Raw genomic sequence first — 19,563 nt, forward strand, 5'->3', positions numbered from 1 at the left:
GAGCATGATCAGAAGAAGCATTGATTTACACATATATGAATGTGGGTTTGTTTTCTTGGCTCATGGCCTCCATTTTGAGCATGACTCAGAAACATGGATTTACACTCCTCCTGGGAGTGCTCTGAGCTTTTTCTTGCCCACATTACCACACCACCCTCACATAGTGCTGCCGTCCCACTTTGACGGGCTGCCTTTTCCTGTTGCATTCTGGGGCTTGTAGTCCAGGGAGGCCCAAGAGCTCTTTGGCTGAGGAGGATTCTAAATGCCCCCCTCCTTAAACTCCAAACCCCAGAATGCAACAGGAGGAGGAGGAAGAGGCAGCCAGCAAAGACAGTAATAGTGGGGTAGCAGCACCATGAGAGTGCAGTGCTCTTTTCCAGTGGGGCTTGTACTCCATTTGGTTGTGAGGGGGGGGGGGGGCAGTGATGGATGGCTAGCCCCCTTCCTCTGAGGGAAACCTCCTCCTCCTCCTCCTCGCCTTGGCTCCTCCTGAGCCCTCCTCCTTTTGGCCCGGAACCACATGTGACTGGAACCAAGGGAGAGGAGGGAATAGGCCAGAGAGGGAAAGGGAGAGGCTTCCTGGCCAGGAGGAGATGGAGGAGGCGGTGGCTGGAGGAGGAGGAGGAGGAGGAGAAGGGGAAGGGGACGGGGTGGAGGAGCCCCAGCCTCTCCCAGCCCCCGATGACCCTGCTGGAGACCATGCAGAGCCGGGGGAGACCAAGCAGAGGACTGTCAGGTCTGGATGGCCCACTCCCTTTCCCCCTTTCCCCTGATATCCCCCTCCCACCCCGCCCCTGAGGCCAACCTAGCCTATTAATAAGCTTGCTTTTGGGGCTGAGAGAGTGTCACCTGCCCAAAGGGCACCCACTCGGTTGCCATCATGGCCAGGATCCCATGAGTCCAACCCTGGTCTCCAGAGTCCTACTAGTCCATCGCACAGAACACTACCCTACTCTTATGGCAGATCTCTCGCTCTCTTTTTGGACTTCAGCTCCCAGAATCCCTGACCATTGGCCAACGCAGCTGAGGCTTCTGGGAGTTGAAGTCCAAAAACCTGGAGGACCAGAGTTTGGGAACCACTCACTGCTCTAAGGCAGCTAGATAATCGTCGTTGTTGCTGTTGTTGTTAGGGGGACATACTAAAACAAATGACAGGGCTTGGCCATAGAGAATCAATGGAAAATGCTTGCCCATAGCAAATATTCTCCCATGATTTCCTATGGGCATGTTTGGTTTCTCTATGGGCAAGTATTCACCAGTGATTCCCTATGGGAAAATGTCCCCCATTGATTTCCTACAGGCAAATATTCCCCCATTATTCTCTATGGACAAGTATTCTTCAATTATTCCCTATGGGCAAGTATGGTTTCCCAATGGGCAAGTATTCTCCATTCTCTGAAATTGCCAGCCACAGATGCAGGCAAAATGCCAGGGAAATCAGTTCTTCTAGAACATGGACACGTAGCCCAAAAAACCCACAAAAACTATGGATGCTAGCAATGAAAGCCTTCGACTTCATATTCTCCAATGATTCCCTATGGGCAAGAATTTCCCAATGATTTCCCATGGGCAAGTACAGTATCCCCCAATTATTCTCTATGGGCAAATATTCCCCATTGATTTCCTACGGTCAGGTATTCTCCAATGATTTCCTATGGGCAAGGGTTCCCCAATTATCTCCTATGGGCACATATCCCCCAATTATTCTCTATGGGCAAGTATTCTCTAGTGATTCCCTATGAGCAAGTATGGTTTCCCTAAGGGCAAGTACTGTCAATTGTTTTTGTACGTCCCGTTGTTTGGTGCCTTCTGGTCATTTCTGACTTATGGTGACCCTAAGGCCTATCATGGGGTTTTCTTGGCAGGTTTCTTCAGAGGGGGTTTGGCTTCATTGCCACCTGGCTATGAGGCCAAGAGAGTGTGACTTTGCCCAAGCTCATCCCAGGTTTCATCCCTGAGCTGGGTGACCAGGTGTATCCTCCTTCCAGCAAAGGCGAATGAGGCACTGACAGGTGTAGGACTTTCAAAACAAATGGAGGACATGACTCCCCCCCCCCCCCCCAAAAAAAAGCTCAACACACTCATAGAAGTGGTCCAAAACACACTGCAGAAATAATCCAATTTGACACCACTGAATGCCCTGGCTCAGTGCTAAGGAATCCTGGGAATTGTAGTTTATTGTGGCATCACTGCTCTCTGACAGTGAAGGCTAAATGTCTCATAAAACTACAGTTCCCAGAATTCCCAAGCATTGAGCCAGGGCAGTTAAAGCGGTTTCAAACGGGACGATTTCTACAGTATGTTTTGGACCTGAAATGCTTGTTTATAAGACATTGGCAACAACAGCTGATACTGTAACTCAGAACATTTGGTTCTTGATGACATCTTGCAAGCTTTGTTCTTTGAATGCTCTTCAAAATGCCCTGTTAAAACGATGACATTCAAAATAAAACTCCAGCATCAACAGTCTCCCAGGCTTCACATACCCAGGTCATCATTTCCATGGCAAATATGTCATGTGAATGCAGTCAGTACAATATTCCTGTAAAACTTTTTAATCTGTACATGCAGCACCCCTGCATCTGACATGCTTCCTTATCCAACTTGTTCTTCCAGTTTTTCGTCTTCCTTCTTAAAGCACTTCTTCCCTAGCTTTGAATAAAATTCTTAACCTGCTTTGAGGGGAGGATAAGTTTAGTTTTCTGCTTATGCTGTTTCTTTGCCTTTGTATTGATGGTACGTAGTAGTATTTTCTTTCAAGGGCATTATCACACCAGCCCCTTTCTTGCTGCAGTCACACTAGGAAAAAAAAGTGACAACATACTAATTTTACAGCAGCCATCGTCACATTTTTTTTACATTTGTGCAACAGGATTGCTGCCTCCCTCACAATTCCTTCCTGTCCTCTCCCTTAACTCCACCCTCTTTCCCTTAGACATTACCCTGCATGTCTATAGGAAAGGCTTTTCGCACCCAGGGCATTGCAGGATTGGCAGTTCATTGATAGGCTTCCTCTGTGAATGAAAAGGGACAGGGCAGCTACAGGAAGGAAGTGGTGTCCTGCAACCAGCATCACTGATGCCACTTCCTTTCCAGGGCAATTATGGTTTAAAAGTCATGTGTGGCAATCTCCCAAGAAAGAAAATCTGTATGAGCCTTTGCCCTGCAGGTTAAGTCTCCCTTATCCAAAATGCTTGGGACCAGGAACATTTTGGGTTTCAGATTTTGGAATATTTGCATATACATAATGAGGTATCTTGGCAATGGGAGACAAGTCTAAACATAAAATTCATTTACCGTATATACTTAACTATAAGTTGACCCCATGTATAAATTGGGGACAGGTTTGGGGGCAACACTTTGGATTTTGATATGATCTGTGGATAAGTCGAGGGTAAAAGTTAGGGGCGTGTAACAAAGGATCTAAAGGATGAAGCAAAGGAAAACAATGCTAAAGAACTTACAAAATCCCAGCAGGCACAATTGTTTTTGCTCACCCTAAAGGCTGGATGGATGAGATTGTAGAGTGGATCGGTGTTTCCAAGACAGATCACACTCTCGCCTTTCACCAGGAGATGGTTCCTTTTTAAAATACAGCACTTACATTGACCCATGGATAACTGACCCATCTTTTTGGGTCAATTTGTTGACTAAAATTTCTAGACTTATACATGAGTACATACAGTTTTGTATATACCTTATACACATATAGCCTGAATTAATTTCTTGAACAAATATATATTTTTAATTTGTGCATAGAACAAAGTTTGTGTACAGTGAACTATTATAAAACAAAGGTGTTACTGTCTCAACCACCCATGCATTTTGCATTTTGGGATACAGTAGGCCTTTCTTATACACAGATTTTTATACACAGATTCAAGCATCCACAGCTTGAACGTGTTTAAAAAAAGTATAAATTTCAAATATCAACCTTGATTTTCCAGTTTTTATAAGGGACACCATTTTTCTATGTCATTACAGTTAATGGGACTTGAGCATCCACTGATTTTGATATCCACTGAGGATCTTGAAACCAAACTCTAGTGTTTAACAAGGGTCCACTGTATTTCTAAATTCCAGATAAGGGAGACTTAGCCTTTACTTGTGAGTTCAAACTCTTGTTTTATAGATCACTCATTATGGCTGAGTGGGGAGAGGATGAAAAGGGGGGCCAAAACAAATGAGGCATCAGAAATCGGTTCTGATCTGTCTCTCTGTGTATTTGTCAAACCATCTATGGGGAAAAGATTAGAATTGGGGAACATGATGCTGGGAATGGGTGGGCTAAACTTTTCTCCCAATGCTCTTTTCCAGGTGCAGATAACTTACTACACTTAAAGTTTTTTGAGGCATGTGTGCGTTTTTGTAACTTTTCTCTAATGGAACAAATACCAACATATGAAAGAAGTGGAGGATAAAATACTCCAGTGCACAATTCTTTTTCAGATTCTCTTTGATTCATGATTTATGATTTAGTTACAGATCTTCAAAAGTGTCTATTTTGGCCTTGGCATCCTTCCCCCAGTTTGGTCATAATTGAGAAAACTGTGTAAGTGCTGGGGCTTTGTTTTATAATTAGATCTTTCAGGTGGGGATTCAAATTTCCTTTAACAGTACAGCCAGAGAAGTTCACATAACTTTCTTCAGAGTCTTAATCACTGAGTTGCATGAACCGAAAATACTGCATGATGGTTTCTAAGGCACAAATGTAACCTTAGCTTAGGAAAATTAATTTAATTCTCTCTCATATATTAATATAATTATTATTCAACTTTATTAATAGCTTGGAGGAAATCATTGCAGCCAAACCAGGGAAAACACCAATTCAGCTGTTACATGAATATGGCACAAAGGCTAACCTCAATCCAGTATATGAATGTGAAAAAGCTGAGGGACAAGTCCATATGCCGGTCTTCACCTATAAAGTCACCATAGGTGACGTAACTGGAACAGGTTTGTAACAGTTTTGCATTTGGATAAGACATGGATAAGATGTTTATGTTTTAATATTTAAAAGAAAGAAATATTTATTCTCTACTCCCTCTGTTCATAAAGTCTCTACCTTGAGTTTGTGGTTGGCATGAAAGTGATAAGAGGAAGAGGGTATCTTTGGGCCCCTGTTAATAGTGATAACCCCCACAAAGGATGCAGGCAATCTGTGGTTTTTGAAGGTGGGAAATATATCAATGTAGCAGTGATAAAATGCTGTATAGATACAAAGCCCATTTTTCTTCTACAGAGTTTGCTTGCGCTGACAAAACACACTAAGACTGGTGATTTCACCTTCTTGGAAGAAAATTGTTCTGATAAGTCTGTTGAAGGATGGAAATAGTGATGTTTCTTTTCAAATATTTGGAAAGGAGGCTCAGAAGTAGACACTTAAACCACTGATGTCTGAAAATGCCTAAAACTCAGTTACTCTGAAACGGAAAAATATTATTTCAAAATCATATATTGATAATATTAGCTGTTCTGTATCTCATTTCACCATAAAAAACACATGCAACATGTATGTTTTTATTTGTATAATTCAGGAGAGGGTCCCAGCAAGAAAATTGCAAAGCATAGAGCCGCTGAAGCTGTACTGAACATTTTGAAAGGCAACTCAAATATTTGGTGAGTTTTGGTCTTGAACATTGTGACACAGTAACTGTGCAGTGGGGAGAGAAAGAAGGAGAGAATCTGTATTTTTAAGCAGCCCCCTTTTAAAGAAAGTGTAGCCCTTAAGCATTTGACCAACCTAAAAATGTATCCCTCAGCCCTGCTCCTGGTCTACAACCCCCTCTTACCTCTATGCCTGATGAACAGGCTGATTGTGTGCATACAGCTAGAATTATTGCTCTGTTCTATAAGAACTGCTGGAAGGTGAAATATAATAAGAATTTGCCCGAGTTTTAAGATCATCGGGGAAGGATTTCTCTTTGTCCTACCACCATCACAGGCTCACGTCGTGAGGACACAAGAGAGATCCTTCGCAGGGACTGCTTCCATCCTCTGGAACTACCTTCCACGGGAGGCTAGGTGGCTTCCGTCCTGCTTTCCTTTTGCCAGCAAACAAAAACATCACTATTTAAGCAAACTCTTAATGCTTCAGCAGGCAAGGTTAATAGAGATGTATGCTTGAGCTGTTTTTTTAACTTCTGTATGTTTTTTTTTAATATCCATTTTATAGTGTTTTAATATGTATTTTTAAAATTGGGTTTAAGCCTTTTGTAAACATTTTAATTTGTTGTGGAAGCCACCCTAGGTTGTGTCCTGGAAGAAAGGCAGCATATAAATAAAGTAAATAAATAAATATTTTTAAAAAATACTTTGGAAGACAACTTCACAAATATTTGGAAAACAAAGGCTGTGGTAATAAGCACAATTATCTTGGAGATATACAGGTTCCACTAAGATTAAAGAGAAATGGGGCCATAATACATGGTTACTTTCCCCCTCAGTATCCACATACTAAAGTAGACTTGGTGCTGTTCCATTTATGATATTACCATCTCTGGGAAGAAATGCTGCTTTTCTGGGATTTTTGAGGATGTCATAAACTTATGGTTCTGCCACAACCACAACCTTTCACATCATGTGGCAGTTTCTGTGACTTTTTGTGATAGTGTTACTACTCTGTCAAAATTTCATCAGAAGTGGTAGCTTCCAAGAGTATGAGATGCTTATTTATCTCTTCATTTAACCAGCTGTATGTTAGTGTATGTAAATTGACTAAATACCCTAAAGTCACAAGATCTTGACTGATTTTGGAAGCTAAGCAGGGCCAGCCCTGGTTAATACTGATGTGAAGCCACCAACAAATACCAGGTAATGTTGGCTATATTTCAGAAGTGGGAACTGGCAAAACCACCTCTGAGTATTCCTTGCCTACAAAAACCCTATGAAACTCATGGGGTTTTCATAAATCAACAGGGGACTTGAACCCACATACACATTCTTATGTTTATTCTAGCAGAATCACAAATACATTAGGCCTAAGTCTTGAATAGAATGCAGTGCTTTAGTCAGTATTGCTGTCTATCTAATCTATCACTTGGTCTCTGCTTGTCAAAAGTGCCTCTGCTCAGATTTCAAGGATTCCGCTTTATGTTCTTTCTATACCACATCCTAACAATTCAGCAGGGTCCCCCCAACTCTCAGAGTAACATTTTCAGGAACTAGGGAGACTTCTCAGAGGGAGGAGGGGTTTGGGAAATCTGCATGTAACCAGCCCATTTACATGCAGTTAAACCTGCCTTGTTAACAAAACCTGCAAATACAGTTTTCAGATCATCTTGGTTGTAACAGACATGACTCCTCCTAATTTAACTAACGAAATGAAGCCTAAAATGATTTTGAAGTCATCAACTTATGTTTACTCTGTTCATTCTAGTATTTCTATGCCAGAACACTTAGTCCCTGAACCTGTCAGTCAACCACGGAATCAGATCAATCCTATAGGACTACTCCAGGTATGTTACAGCTCCATTTCAATACATGCTACGCTTTTACATTTTTATTGGACATCTTGGCCAAATATGTTATCTTGGTCTCTTACAAGGGCAGATGGACATTTTTGTCCCTTGCAGAATGTCTGCATTCAATTCAAGGTTGTGGATGTAAAGTTGTGCTTGCAGTGACATTTAATGTGGACATGCATTGTACATGGGTGCACATGCACATTTGAGTGTGCATTCAGTTGCACAATTGGTATCTTTGTTCAGTTGCTCAGTGTTGCCACTCAACACAAGAGTGGTATAGTAGCCCAATTAATGCCTAAGTCCGCATGTAGAAGTTTGTGTTACACATTCCTGATATAGGATCTGAACCAATAAGTATTGGAGTTTTTAGAGGTTAAAATTGCTGTTATCCTAAATTACAAATCAATTTTAGCACTGTATATACCAAACCAACTTCTTTTTCCTTCTTATATTCTGATGACAGAAAACAAGACAAGCAGACAAGAACAGGGAGCACAAATGAGCAAAGAGGACGTAACAGTTCATGTTGCCAGTCAGGAGAGAATGTAGAGAGTAAGCCGCATAATGCCAAGTATAGTGATTATAATATATGGGGTAAAGGGCCTGGGGGCCTGGGAAATGGCTGATACATTGGTCAGGAACTCTTATTTACTTCCATAGTGTTCAAACAAACAGCAAAACTATGGGAGTGATGCAAAAAATTTTCTAGTAGCTGTAGAATTCTAATCAAGGAGTGCAAGACATGTTCTCATATCCCTGCAATGGAACATTTTCCATTTGGCTGCCCTTCCATCTTGTTCTTCAAGGTTCCTTTTAGCTGCTAGACTGAGATCCAGGGGGCATGTATGTGAAGATTTTGCCACATGTGACTTTCCTGCAATCTCCTCCCCCCCCCCCCACAGCTACAGTCTGTGTGAAGTGTCTCTTCAAGACTTACCTTAAGACATTATTTTATCATTTCATACATCTACTCCCATTTTTAGTTACTATTTTATGTTCCTTTCCTTACTGCACTTTCATTATATTAACTGATTGTAACCTTTCAGGCAAGATCACTTTATTAGCTTTTAATGTTGTTGCTGTTGGGATGTTAATTTAGAGAGTACAGTTTAGTGCAGCATCTATTTATTTTTAGGGGTCAAAAGGAATTGTTGGTGGTGGTATTATTTATCCACCATCTTTTCCCCAAAATTGGGACTCAAGGCAATTTAGAACAAGTACAGTTACCCCTTCGTATTCATGGATTCTTTATTCACAGATTTAACCATCCACGGCTTGAAAACGCATTTTTTAAAAGTTATCAATTCCAGAAATTAAACCTTGATTTTGCTATCTACATAAAGGATACCATTTCCCTGTGCCATTGTATCTAATGCAACTTAAACATCGCCAAATTTTGTTATCCTTGAGAGATCCTGGAACGAAACCCTAGCGGCTATCATGGGCCCACTGCACAATATAACTAAAAGCTAACATTAAAATAGAATTAAACTGTTAATGGCTTTAAAACAATTTAAAAACATACATCTGAAAAGGTTAAAAAGCGGTTTACAACAGTTTGATAAAAGTAATACAGCACACTCTAAAGCAGTGATCCCCAAACTGTGCCCTTTAAGAGATTTTGGACTTCAGCTCTCAGAAGCCTGAGCCATGTTGGCTAGTAGTCTGGGATTCTGAGTGCTGAAGTCAAAAATCTCTTACAGGGCACAGTTTGGAGACCACTGCTCTAAAGCGTAACATGTTATTATAAGAAACATTTCTTCTGCCATACACTAGGGTGAACTCTGCCCATTTAGTCATGGTTGACTCATTTTTATTATAATGTCTGCTTCCTTTCAAACATATTTGAATTGCTTTGCTTCAGGATGGCCAAGCAACTACTAGCTCCCTCCTCTCATATACACCAGACTTCCGTCAAGAAACTCAGAAGCACATGCTGGAAATCCTCTTATTCACATCTACTTTCCTCTATCTGTATATGAGAATCAGAATTGAAATGCCTTCTTTCTCTAAAAGTATTTAAAATGAAGGCTTTGTGGAAGGAAGCTCCTGCAAGAGGAACTAAAATTTCTAATTATCCCTTCTAAAAGAGCTGTTTCAAAGTAAATTCTTAATACCACTGAGGTTTTGCTTCTTCGTTTTTTAAAGACAAAGGTTTGAATCTAGCATTTCGTAATAGGCGCCGAGGGACATTTCACTCACAGTGATCTTGCCATCACAAATATGGGGTTATTTTTGCTGATCCCTTTGCATCTCATCTTCCGCACTGTCCTGGAGAGTCTCTCAAACATCCATAATGAATATTGACATCGCATAGGGGACCACAGGAAAGGAGATCCACAGAAATGAACACTCCTCCCATTCTGCCAACAGGATTTCCCCACATAGAGGAGGAACCCTTCATTTCACAAGGGGCAGGTTCTATATTCAAGATGGTATTGACAAAAACTAGCAATTCATCCATCCTGGGCAATGTTGTAATACTGTATTTGTTATGTCATTTTGCACAACATTAGCAACATTTTGCTAATCATAACATGTATAATAAAAAGAAATCCAGATCTGAAAGGACACACAGCTCACCAATGGGGGCTTCTCTCCTTCAAGACATTCCTTTTGGCTGTATCCTTTTTTACCCAAGTATAAATATTTCTACATCATGCTTTTCAAATTACAACTGAATTTTAAATAATTGGTTTTAAGAAATATGTTCTAAATGAGGCTTCTCCAACCTCTTTCCCTCCAGGAGGTAGCCCTGTACTCCAAAACAACCATAGGTGGGAGGAGGAGACCAGTTTGGGAAGGGCTGTTGCAACTGAATATGTGACTGTTGCTTTAGGATCAGACCAAATACCCAGTCTGACTGTCATATATTTTTAATCCAGGAGCTGGCTATTCATAAAGGTTGGAGACTTCCAGAATATTCACTGGCACACGAGACAGGCCCAGCTCACAAGAGAGAGTTTACAATGACTTGCAGAATGGAAGCCTTTGTGGAAACAGGTGCCAGTTTTTCTCTCTCCACTCCCAGTACAAAATGTAGCATAGGATTAATAATCCATTCCAGTTGAATGAGGTTTCTATTTCCGTTTTGAATAACTATGATGTAAGCTGCCTTGGGGTTGTTTAAATTTCAAGTTTAAACTAAATTATAGTAATACAGGTCAGAACTGCATATTATTGAAAAAAATCCCTCAGGCTAGATTGTGAAGGATAAACGCCATTGTGCTCTAGTGAGCCTGTTCCCTATTAGGTCCTGCCTTCACATCTGCTTCACATCCTTCTTCCCTTTATACCAGAGTGGGCAACTTTCAGAGATCTGGGGCCCAACCCTGCTGCTTATGGGCTTCAGAAGGCTGCATTCCCTTCAAATCTCAAGAAAGAAGTTTTAATTGAAAATGGGCCCCATAGCCTCTGAACATGTTGGAGAAGGCATTTTTGTACATTTGCTCAATCTCTTTCATTTAATTCTGGATTTAAAAAAAAAAAAGATGAGGGGGCTTGGTGAGATTGCTCTTCATATCCCTGAGGAGTGCAAGGCAATGTTAAATACATTCTACAAAAAAGTGGAGGTGTGCCAAGGGGTGGAACAGCCTTTTAAGGTGGTTTTTTTAATGAAGGTTGTCATGGGGGAGATGCATTCAGCCCATGGACTGCACTTTGCTACACTAGCAAGCCTGCAAGGAGTAAATTGAAATGCTGTATAACCAAGACTGTGGCTGCATCTGCACTGCAGAAATAATCCAGATTGACACCACTTTAACTGCCATGGCTCAGTGCTATGGAATTCTAGGAGCTGAAGTTTTGTGAGACATTTAGCCTTCTCTGTCAGAGAGCTTTGGTGCCACAAGAAGCTACAGTTCACAGAATCCCATAGGATTGAGACACGGCAGTTAAAGTGGTGCCAGCATGGATCATTTCTGCAGTGCGGATGCAGCCTACGATGCTTGCTACTTTACTCAGGAGTCTGATTGCCTAGGAAAAGTGTATCCTAATCTGTTTAACTTTTTTTGTGCTTTTTTAAAATACAGGGATGGGGACATCCAAAAAATTAGCTAAACGAAATGCTGCTGAGAAATTACTTGACAAATTCCAGAGTTTTTCTGGGGATAATATCACTGTTTCCTTAGTAAGTAACACATTACGTTACATGTAAGCAACTTAGTTTTTTCAAATATGTATATATAAAATATTTTTTTCCTTTTCATTAATATCGCTCCCTTCATTCCCAAGGGACAGTTTTCATATCCACTGAGAAGGTAGACCTTTTGCCTTGATTGGTGCACCATTTTTCTGTCACCTCTCACTTTCTTTTGTCTAGCTAACAAATTTCTTCCTGCCTTCCCTAACTTTTCCAATTTGTCTAATGATTCCATTCTAGCAGGGCACTTGCACTTTTAATACCTGTGTAGAAAAAGGAACATCAGTTGGTGTAACTTTCATGACAAACTACACTTTGCTGCAATACTTTCTTCAGCACAGCTATTAAACCTACAGGAACCCAGTCTGTTTCTGTATGTGATCACCCTGTTTAAAATGATGGAGAAAGTTTGCGGTGTATCCTTCTGCTGTACGAAATTGTTTTGATTATTCAAATAAATCCTAGTTGCAGCTTGGACCCTTCAGAATTGATCTGAGAACCATTCCTTCAGGTAGTATTTTTCATTAGTAATCTTTGAAAACTGTGAGAGGTTTGGGACTTCAGTTGAGATTTTGAACTCCTGGTTTATTAATCAGTAGTTTATTAAGCAGGCATATTGTGTTTGTCATCTCATTTTGCACAACTAGTAAGAAGACATAATTGCTAGTCATAACATGTATGCTATCATGGCAGTAATGATAGATTGTTTGCTTTCTGTGAATGGGTATGGAAGTGCTTTCCCCTTTGGCACATGGAGACTGAAATGTTTATCTCAGATTTCAGCCTCCAACTGTTTATGGCACAATAATAGAAGCTGGCAATCCTTGTTTATCTCAGATTTCAAAGGGTTGCCAGCTTCCATTTTTGTGCCTTAAACAGTAACCTGAAATGTAGAAGTTTAGTCTGTTGGTGAAGTGATATGGGCTCATTTGTTTATGTTCTACTTTCCTGGCTGCTGCTGCCACCACAGCAATACAGCTTGTAAAAATGCTGGCAGCTGTGGATAGATTGGGACTGACAAATAAGGACTGTGTCATAATAAAGAGTACTGTGCTGCAGGAAAAAGAAATGAAAGCAAATACAGTGGACCCTTGTTATACACTGGGGTTTGGTTCCAAGATCCCCAGTGGATAGCAAAATCCGTGGATGCTCAAGTCCCATTAAATATAATGACATAGCAAACTGGTGTCCCTTATAAAAATGGAAAATCAAGGTACTTGAAATTTATACTTTTTTTGAACGTTTTCAAACCGTGGATTCTTGAATGCGTGTATAAAAAAATCTGTGTATAAGAAGGGCCGACTGTATACTGAAAATTACGGAACGAGGAAATCCTTGTGTTAATGGCAAGACTAAATGGGTTTGGAAATACAAAGGAAAATGGGAATAACTTTGTAAAGTTTTCCTTTCCTATTATATTTATGCATCCGAGAAACATAAACAAGGCAGGACCATTAAACCGGGCAAAGTATTTAGTAATATGATTGTTTTCTCCCAATCATATTACTAAATACTTTGAAGGAGAGCAATGAGAATATCCATAGCACATATTAGCTTACGTTCAAGGTGTTAGGTAACTTGAGAGCTCTCCATCTGCTGTATATACTCAACTATAAATTGACCTCATGTATAAGTCGAGGGCAGGTTTTGGGGCCAAAATTACGAATTTTGATATGACCCATGGACAACTCAAGGGTAAAACTTAGGGACATGAAACACAAGGATCTAAACGATGAAGTAAAGGGAAACAATGTCAAAGAACTTAAAGCGTAACTGTTTGTGCTCACATTAAAGGCTGGGTGGATGAGAAGATAAAGGGAAGTCCATGCTTCCAGGGCAGATCACACGCTTACCTTTCATCAGGGGATGGTTCCCTTTTTTATATGACTTAAAGGATAGTACTTACATTGACCCAAGGATAAGTCAACCCAGATTTTTGGGTCAATTTTTTAATTAAAATTTCTAGAGTTATATATGCGTATATACAGGAAATCTTCTTAATTTGTTTTAGGCAAATGAACAAAGTCATCATTTGGGATGCACATGGGATACCTTAAGGAACTCCTCTGGAGAAAAAATTAGTTTGCTGAAAATAAGCCCCCTCAGTATTCCGAACACAGATTATGTCCACCTCCTTGGAGAAATTGCGGACGAACAAGGTTTTAATACAACGTATTTGAATATAGGTAAGGACAGTCATAGTGGGTGAGATGCTTCATCTTCCTCAGTATCTTTTCTTCCAACAGTCCAGACAGAACTAATAGTTCCAATGAAGTATGCCAAAAATTTGGGAATGATTCTTCTTTTCCATCTTTAGCATGAACTTAGTGCATGGGATCTTGTAAGCAACATATAGGTATGTAAGTGTGGCTTATGTGTATGTATGATTATGTTATTTTTTGATGGCACACAGAAGGCATTCTCTAGCCTTTTGCCCCCTACCCAAAAGTTCCCTGCTGTTAGCTGCCAAGCCCTGGGAGGGATGGCAGCAGCTGTTGAGGGGAAGGAAAAGGAGGTTGCTCTCTATCTGTGAGTGAATCCTTATATCTCTAACCCTGCCTGCCAAGACCAGATGCTTCTTGGAATTGCCTCCCCGCTGTGTTCTCTAGTACTTGGTCAGTAGCAGCAGCAGCAATAGTGCCCCCCACCCGCCCAGGGCTTTAGAGCTACCAGAGCAGAGGGAAGACATGGCACTGTGTGGGTGGAGTGTTAATGCTTTGCCTGCTTAATCCCCAGAAACCTAGTGCTGAGAGCAGCAAAGAAACCTTTTTTGCACATTTTGTCTATAATGTTTTGAAAGCACCAAAACACAATTCAATAAATAGCTTTCAGACTATTAAATGGGTTAAAAGCTGCAGTATTTATAGAAGAATTACACAGTGTTCAGTGTACAGGAATGTGGCGTACTGACTTGCTGTTTTGCTAAACATTTTGACAACTATTTAGAGATAACATACTAAATAAATGATGGTTACCTCTGCACTGAAAGGAATTGCTGTTATTGGTCAGCTGTTCTAATCCCTTGCAGAGCTATAAAATATAGGCAGATTCTGGCATAGTCCAGATCAGCAATGCTGTGCATGTCCACTAAGAATTAAGGCCAACAAATTTCATTCTGATAAGTGTGTTTGACATTTGCAGCTAGGTTCCATTTTGATCAAGTTATTGATTAACCTATTGGTTTCTTAGGCAGCAAAGTGCAAATTGATTGGGGTAGCGTCCCAAATAGGTTGGTGGCCAAGAATCATAGAGTTATAAGATATACAAAGGATTATCTACTCAACACCTGCCAATATAGAAATTCCCATCTAAAATATCCTCGACAGATAACCATCCAGTTCTGTTTAGAAGTACAGGCATAGGTAGAGTATCTGGAAAATAACATTTGAATAAATACTACTAAGAAAAGGATAACTAAAACACTACTAATCCACATTTGTGTTTGCAATTTCAGTGGAACTGAGTGTGAATGGACAATTCCAATGTCTTGCAGAACTTTCAACCAATCCAATCACTGTTTGCCACGGGACTGGAATCTCCTGGGGCAATGCCCACAACGATGCTGCTCATAATGCACTACAGTATTTAAAAATCATGGCTGGAAGGAAATAAACTTCAAGCAAAAGGAAATATTTAAGAGACAGACATAATTTAAAGGGATATATCTATCCAAGCTGAACAGTTTCCAAATTACTGGGACTGTTTTTTTAAAGTCACATCACAAAATCCATGTAATTATGCATTAGAATGAAACAATAATTTAAATCTGTTATTGCAAGGTTTTCATTTTGGATAGCTAGACTCAGGAAGCGCAGATACTTGCAAAGCTGCAGGCATGGAAAAAGACTTTGGCTGGCATTCCTCCTTGGTGAATTACAGTGACACAAGTCAGACTTCCACCATTGCAGCTTACTTTTTGCTCACTGCAGAATTTTCCACCAACTGTGCTATGACCCATCCACCAGTCAAGGGTTCAGCCCAGAACCGAGTGCAAAACAGTGGCATCATCTATATCCAACAGTTGGCTTTTGCTGTACCTCCAAGCTGTAGGAAAATAGCAGGGCACTCATCTTCTGCTTCTCATCTTATCTGCCAACTAAAAATAAGTGGATTTGGTGGGCGGGGTTGCAGATGAGAAGAGGTGGGCTTTAGTGGGGAAGGATTTGTTCAGGCAAGCATCCCAGTTGTGTCTTGTAGCTACAGTACATCCCCCAATGCAGGATTGCAGTCATAGTATTCCGTTTCCCAGGGTTGTTGGATTAGCCTTCTCAGGGCCAAGGTAGGCATTTCTTCAAACTAGAGATGCAAAGAAGATAGATTTTCTCATAGTTTTCCAGAACAAGATCAGCAAAGGGTTTGATGATTGTTTAACGATTGTTTAACAGTTGTGGTGACAAAAAATCTCCTTTTCTTTCCTGAACTGAGTTGCTGAAATGAGGATAGGGAGAAATCAGGAGATTTTTGTGTGAAAATATCTGTGTACAGTTTCTGTTGTTATTATTATTATTAACCTTTATTTATAAAGCGCTGTAAATTTACACAGCGCTGTACATACAATCTTTTTAATTGGACGGTTCCCTGCCCTCTGGTACTGAAAGCGAATTTCCAGTGATGTAGACTCAAGTCAATTGACTCAGACTCAAGTCGGACTCAAGTCACTTCAGTGACTTAACTTGGATTCGACTCAGCAATAAATGATGCAGTGATTCCACTCACGACATGTATACTTTTAGTGACTGATTTGCTGGTCTAACTTCATCCACAAATGTTACAAAATAGAAAATGGCTTTCTTTTGAACAATGCTTCCATCTTTTCCCCTACTGGTCATAAAATGGAAGCTGTACTTTACATTTGCCATGCAGGAAAACCTCGCTTCCTGTAGACCCCTGCCTCAAACCCATTGCCTAAAGCATTTGCTGTTTCCCTGAAAAATGTGCCTCATTATGGGGGTGTCTTGCCTAATGTTCCTACAAAAAGCTTGGATGTGCAGTGAGAACAGACTACATTTTTCTAAAATGAGCTCTTGATAAATTTATTTTTACCTGACTTTTTGCACATCTTGATTTTCTAATTTTTCTGAAACTCCATACAAAACACACATACCCCATCACCACCTCCTTTTCCTTCTATTAAAGTTGCTCACAGGTTTGAGACTTGACTTGAAAGTATCTTGCAAGGACTTGAGACTTGAACAAAGAAACCTGAGACTTGATTTGAGACTTGGAGTAAAAGACTTGATTACACGACTGCAAATTTCTGGTGTGATTGTGTGCTTGATCAGCAATGCTGTGTTTATCTTCTTCGCTAACTCTAGTTGGTGGGCCTCAGGGGTCTAGTGAAATACAAAACTGATCCCACAACTCTTTAAGATCTGCTGGCCCTACTCAGGATGACTGGTAGTTTCTGTACCAGTGAGGTGATGAATCCATGCTCAGTTTTAGACTACTTTGTGGGAGCTATCCTGGGTTCTGGGCCCTATTTCCAAAATATGTTCATCACCTTGGGTAACTCCTTTGAAGCTATGACTAAAACATAGAGCAGATTCACTGTCCCACTATCCCTGCTCTAAACAAGAAGTTCCCCTTGTTCCAAAGCAAATGTGTGCTTACCTCTCTTCCATAGCATCACAGTGAGAAATAACGATGTTACTAGATGCTATGGAGAAAGAGGTAGCTAGAGGCTCCAAGTTATACAGACAGTCAAACAACTTAATGAATGTGGCTAGAATAATGTCTGCTGTGGTACTCAGCCTAGCTCCCAATGGCCAGGAGCCAGACTTCTGATCTCTACCTGCTCTGATCCTTACTTGCTGACTTTCCGGCAACACAGGTAGGACTATTGCCCTGCAGGTACTGGTGGACTGCAACTCCCAGCATTCCTCAATATTGCCTATGCTATTTGGGGCTGAAGGATCATTTCTATCCCTGCCTTACATTTTCTTTCTACAACTTGTATTTAATGACTGAATTAAAGTCTAGGAGGAAAAGGAAATGTTGGAATTAGATTAAACTGCACAGAGGAAAAATGTGTGGCAGAAACGGTTTATCTTTGGTATTTACACTGATAATAAAAATTGAACTTGGGCAGCATTTAGCACAAATTGTGGATTTGTCTTGACTTTATTAAGCATTGGGATCACAATGTAGCATTGAGCCTTCTCTACTCACATGCTAAAGCTTACAGGCTGCTTCATGAAAAATTTTTATGTATGGGATCTTGAAACCAAAGTTGCTAGTATCTGACACTCCCCAAGAAAATTACTTTTTTGAAAAGCCTTATGTGAGGGCCATAGCATATTATAAATTTTCTTGTATTGGGATTTCTTTCTCATTGTGTGCACTGTGACCTTTTTAAACTTATGGTTTGAAGAGTGAATTTTAATAGAAATAATGCCTTTCTTAACATCACTGCCCTTTTTCATAAGATACCTATGTCATTAGACATTCTTTAATAAATTGTTTTAAAGAATAACTGCAGTAATTCTTTTTTAAAATGTTTTCTATATAAAATAGACACTGATCATGTTACATATTTATGTCACATTGGAAAAATGCAGAGCCATCATTTTTGGAATTCACTTCTCTACGGCAATGTGATAGCTGAGATCCTACGTCACTTAAGTGCAGTGTAAATATCCTACATTACGCTGAATACCAATGTGGATCAATGGTCAGTGCGCATGCTTGATAACCATTGAGCACAATGCGCAAAGGCAGTATGTAGAGGCAATTTGGAATTGCAAGCTACTTGGTACACTTTAATGTGCAACTACATGCACAACTCTACTTACATCACCATCAGCTGGATACAACCATTTCACAGTGCCCAGAAACATCGCTGTACATGTGTACCTCAACTTCTACCTGTGTATATCACTAACAGGATGCCTGCCCAGGTTTCCCATCCTGTTATGTATGTGGGAACAAGCTTATATCCAGAGTCTTCTAAATGAAAACAAAGTTTGTTATGGAAAGCACTATAGGAATGCTTATAATGCAATGTGGTACTCACCAGATGATACATTTGTCCATAGATATTTGCTAGTGGCAAAATGTTGCAATTTTGGGGATATACTGAGCTGAAGGGGTTGTAGTGTTCAAGCCAGCTTGCAACAATCTTGGCATAGTCCTGTGTCTCTGCAAGTTAATAGGCCACTCAGACTGCCTCTAGTCCCCAATGAGTCAAGTCACTGGGAAATGAGGTGGTCCTAATTTGCTCCTTGGGAATTGCAGAAGCTGTTGAATCTCCAAATGTTGCTTCTAACTGTAGTTCCTATGATCGTGTCAAATCCCAGATGCATGTGCAGAACACCCAAGGACTCTAAAGCCTGCACAAGTCCAGTTTGCAAGTGCTTCACTCTTAAAGAGCTGGGGGGTGGACATTGCAGGCAGTCTAAATGTATGCATAACTATGACACATTTTTGTAAAAAAAATTACATTGGCTATTTGCGCAACAATTGCATCATTTTTGTTGTACATACACTCACTACTATCCTTGCAGGATTCCTGGATAACATGCTGCGCTACTCACTCATGTCAGCTCAACACAACATGCTACACAGTTGAGCAATTATTTGCACAGGTAAAACCAGTAGCAATAACGTCAGCCCCAGCTTTTAGTAAGAGGAAAGAACTCCATGATTGGATACAAGCATGGAGTGCACCTTCCCCCACTCCAACTCAACATTGTCATGACCATCCATAGGTGTACTCAAAATCTGGATCTAAGCCAGTGTTTCTGATTCCTTAAACAGCTCACCACCATGGATAGCTACATACAGACTAAACTGCTGCTAGATCAAATCACATCTGATCCTGACACTGCAGAGAACTGCGGTACTATATCTTACACTGGAAAATGGTTTTGGAATAGAGAGATCTGGACTGAAATCCCTCCATGGCCATTGTCACTATCATTTCTTACTTGTTTTCAGGACAAACTGGAAGAGGCCACT

General features: G+C 40.4%; 1 protein-coding gene across 1 annotated transcript; it reads left to right on the forward strand.

Moving 5' to 3' along the window:
* The first annotated feature begins 578 nt into the window (after positions 1-578).
* Positions 579-18,079, forward strand: PRKRA (protein activator of interferon induced protein kinase EIF2AK2). Its single transcript, XM_089519676.1, has 8 exons — positions 579-736; positions 4,787-4,956; positions 5,538-5,619; positions 7,379-7,457; positions 10,352-10,469; positions 11,498-11,595; positions 13,619-13,793; positions 15,062-18,079. The coding sequence occupies exons 1-8, from the start codon at positions 594-596 to the stop codon at positions 15,217-15,219; spliced, it is 1,023 nt and encodes a 340-aa protein (XP_089375802.1). The 5' UTR covers positions 579-593; the 3' UTR covers positions 15,220-18,079.
* The last annotated feature ends 1,484 nt before the right edge of the window (positions 18,080-19,563 follow it).

Source organism: Sceloporus occidentalis, unplaced genomic scaffold (genome assembly GCF_023333645.1).
Source record: "Sceloporus occidentalis isolate IW3139 unplaced genomic scaffold, rSceOcc1.0.p SCAF_4, whole genome shotgun sequence".
Lineage (NCBI taxonomy): Eukaryota > Metazoa > Chordata > Lepidosauria > Squamata > Phrynosomatidae > Sceloporus > Sceloporus occidentalis.

What these genes read in the sequence shown, in the direction of transcription:
- PRKRA (XM_089519676.1), top strand. Translation starts at nt 594, where the DNA reads ATGGAGGAGGCGGTGGCTGGAGGAGGAGGAGGAGGAGGAGAAGGGGAA. An exon ending in AAAGGCAACTCAAATATTTG is followed by an intron (nt 5,620 to 7,378) that starts GTGAGTTTTGGT and finishes TGTTCATTCTAG; the next exon opens with TATTTCTATGCCAGAACACT. An exon ending in TACAACGTATTTGAATATAG is followed by an intron (nt 13,794 to 15,061) that starts GTAAGGACAGTC and finishes TTGCAATTTCAG; the next exon opens with TGGAACTGAGTGTGAATGGA.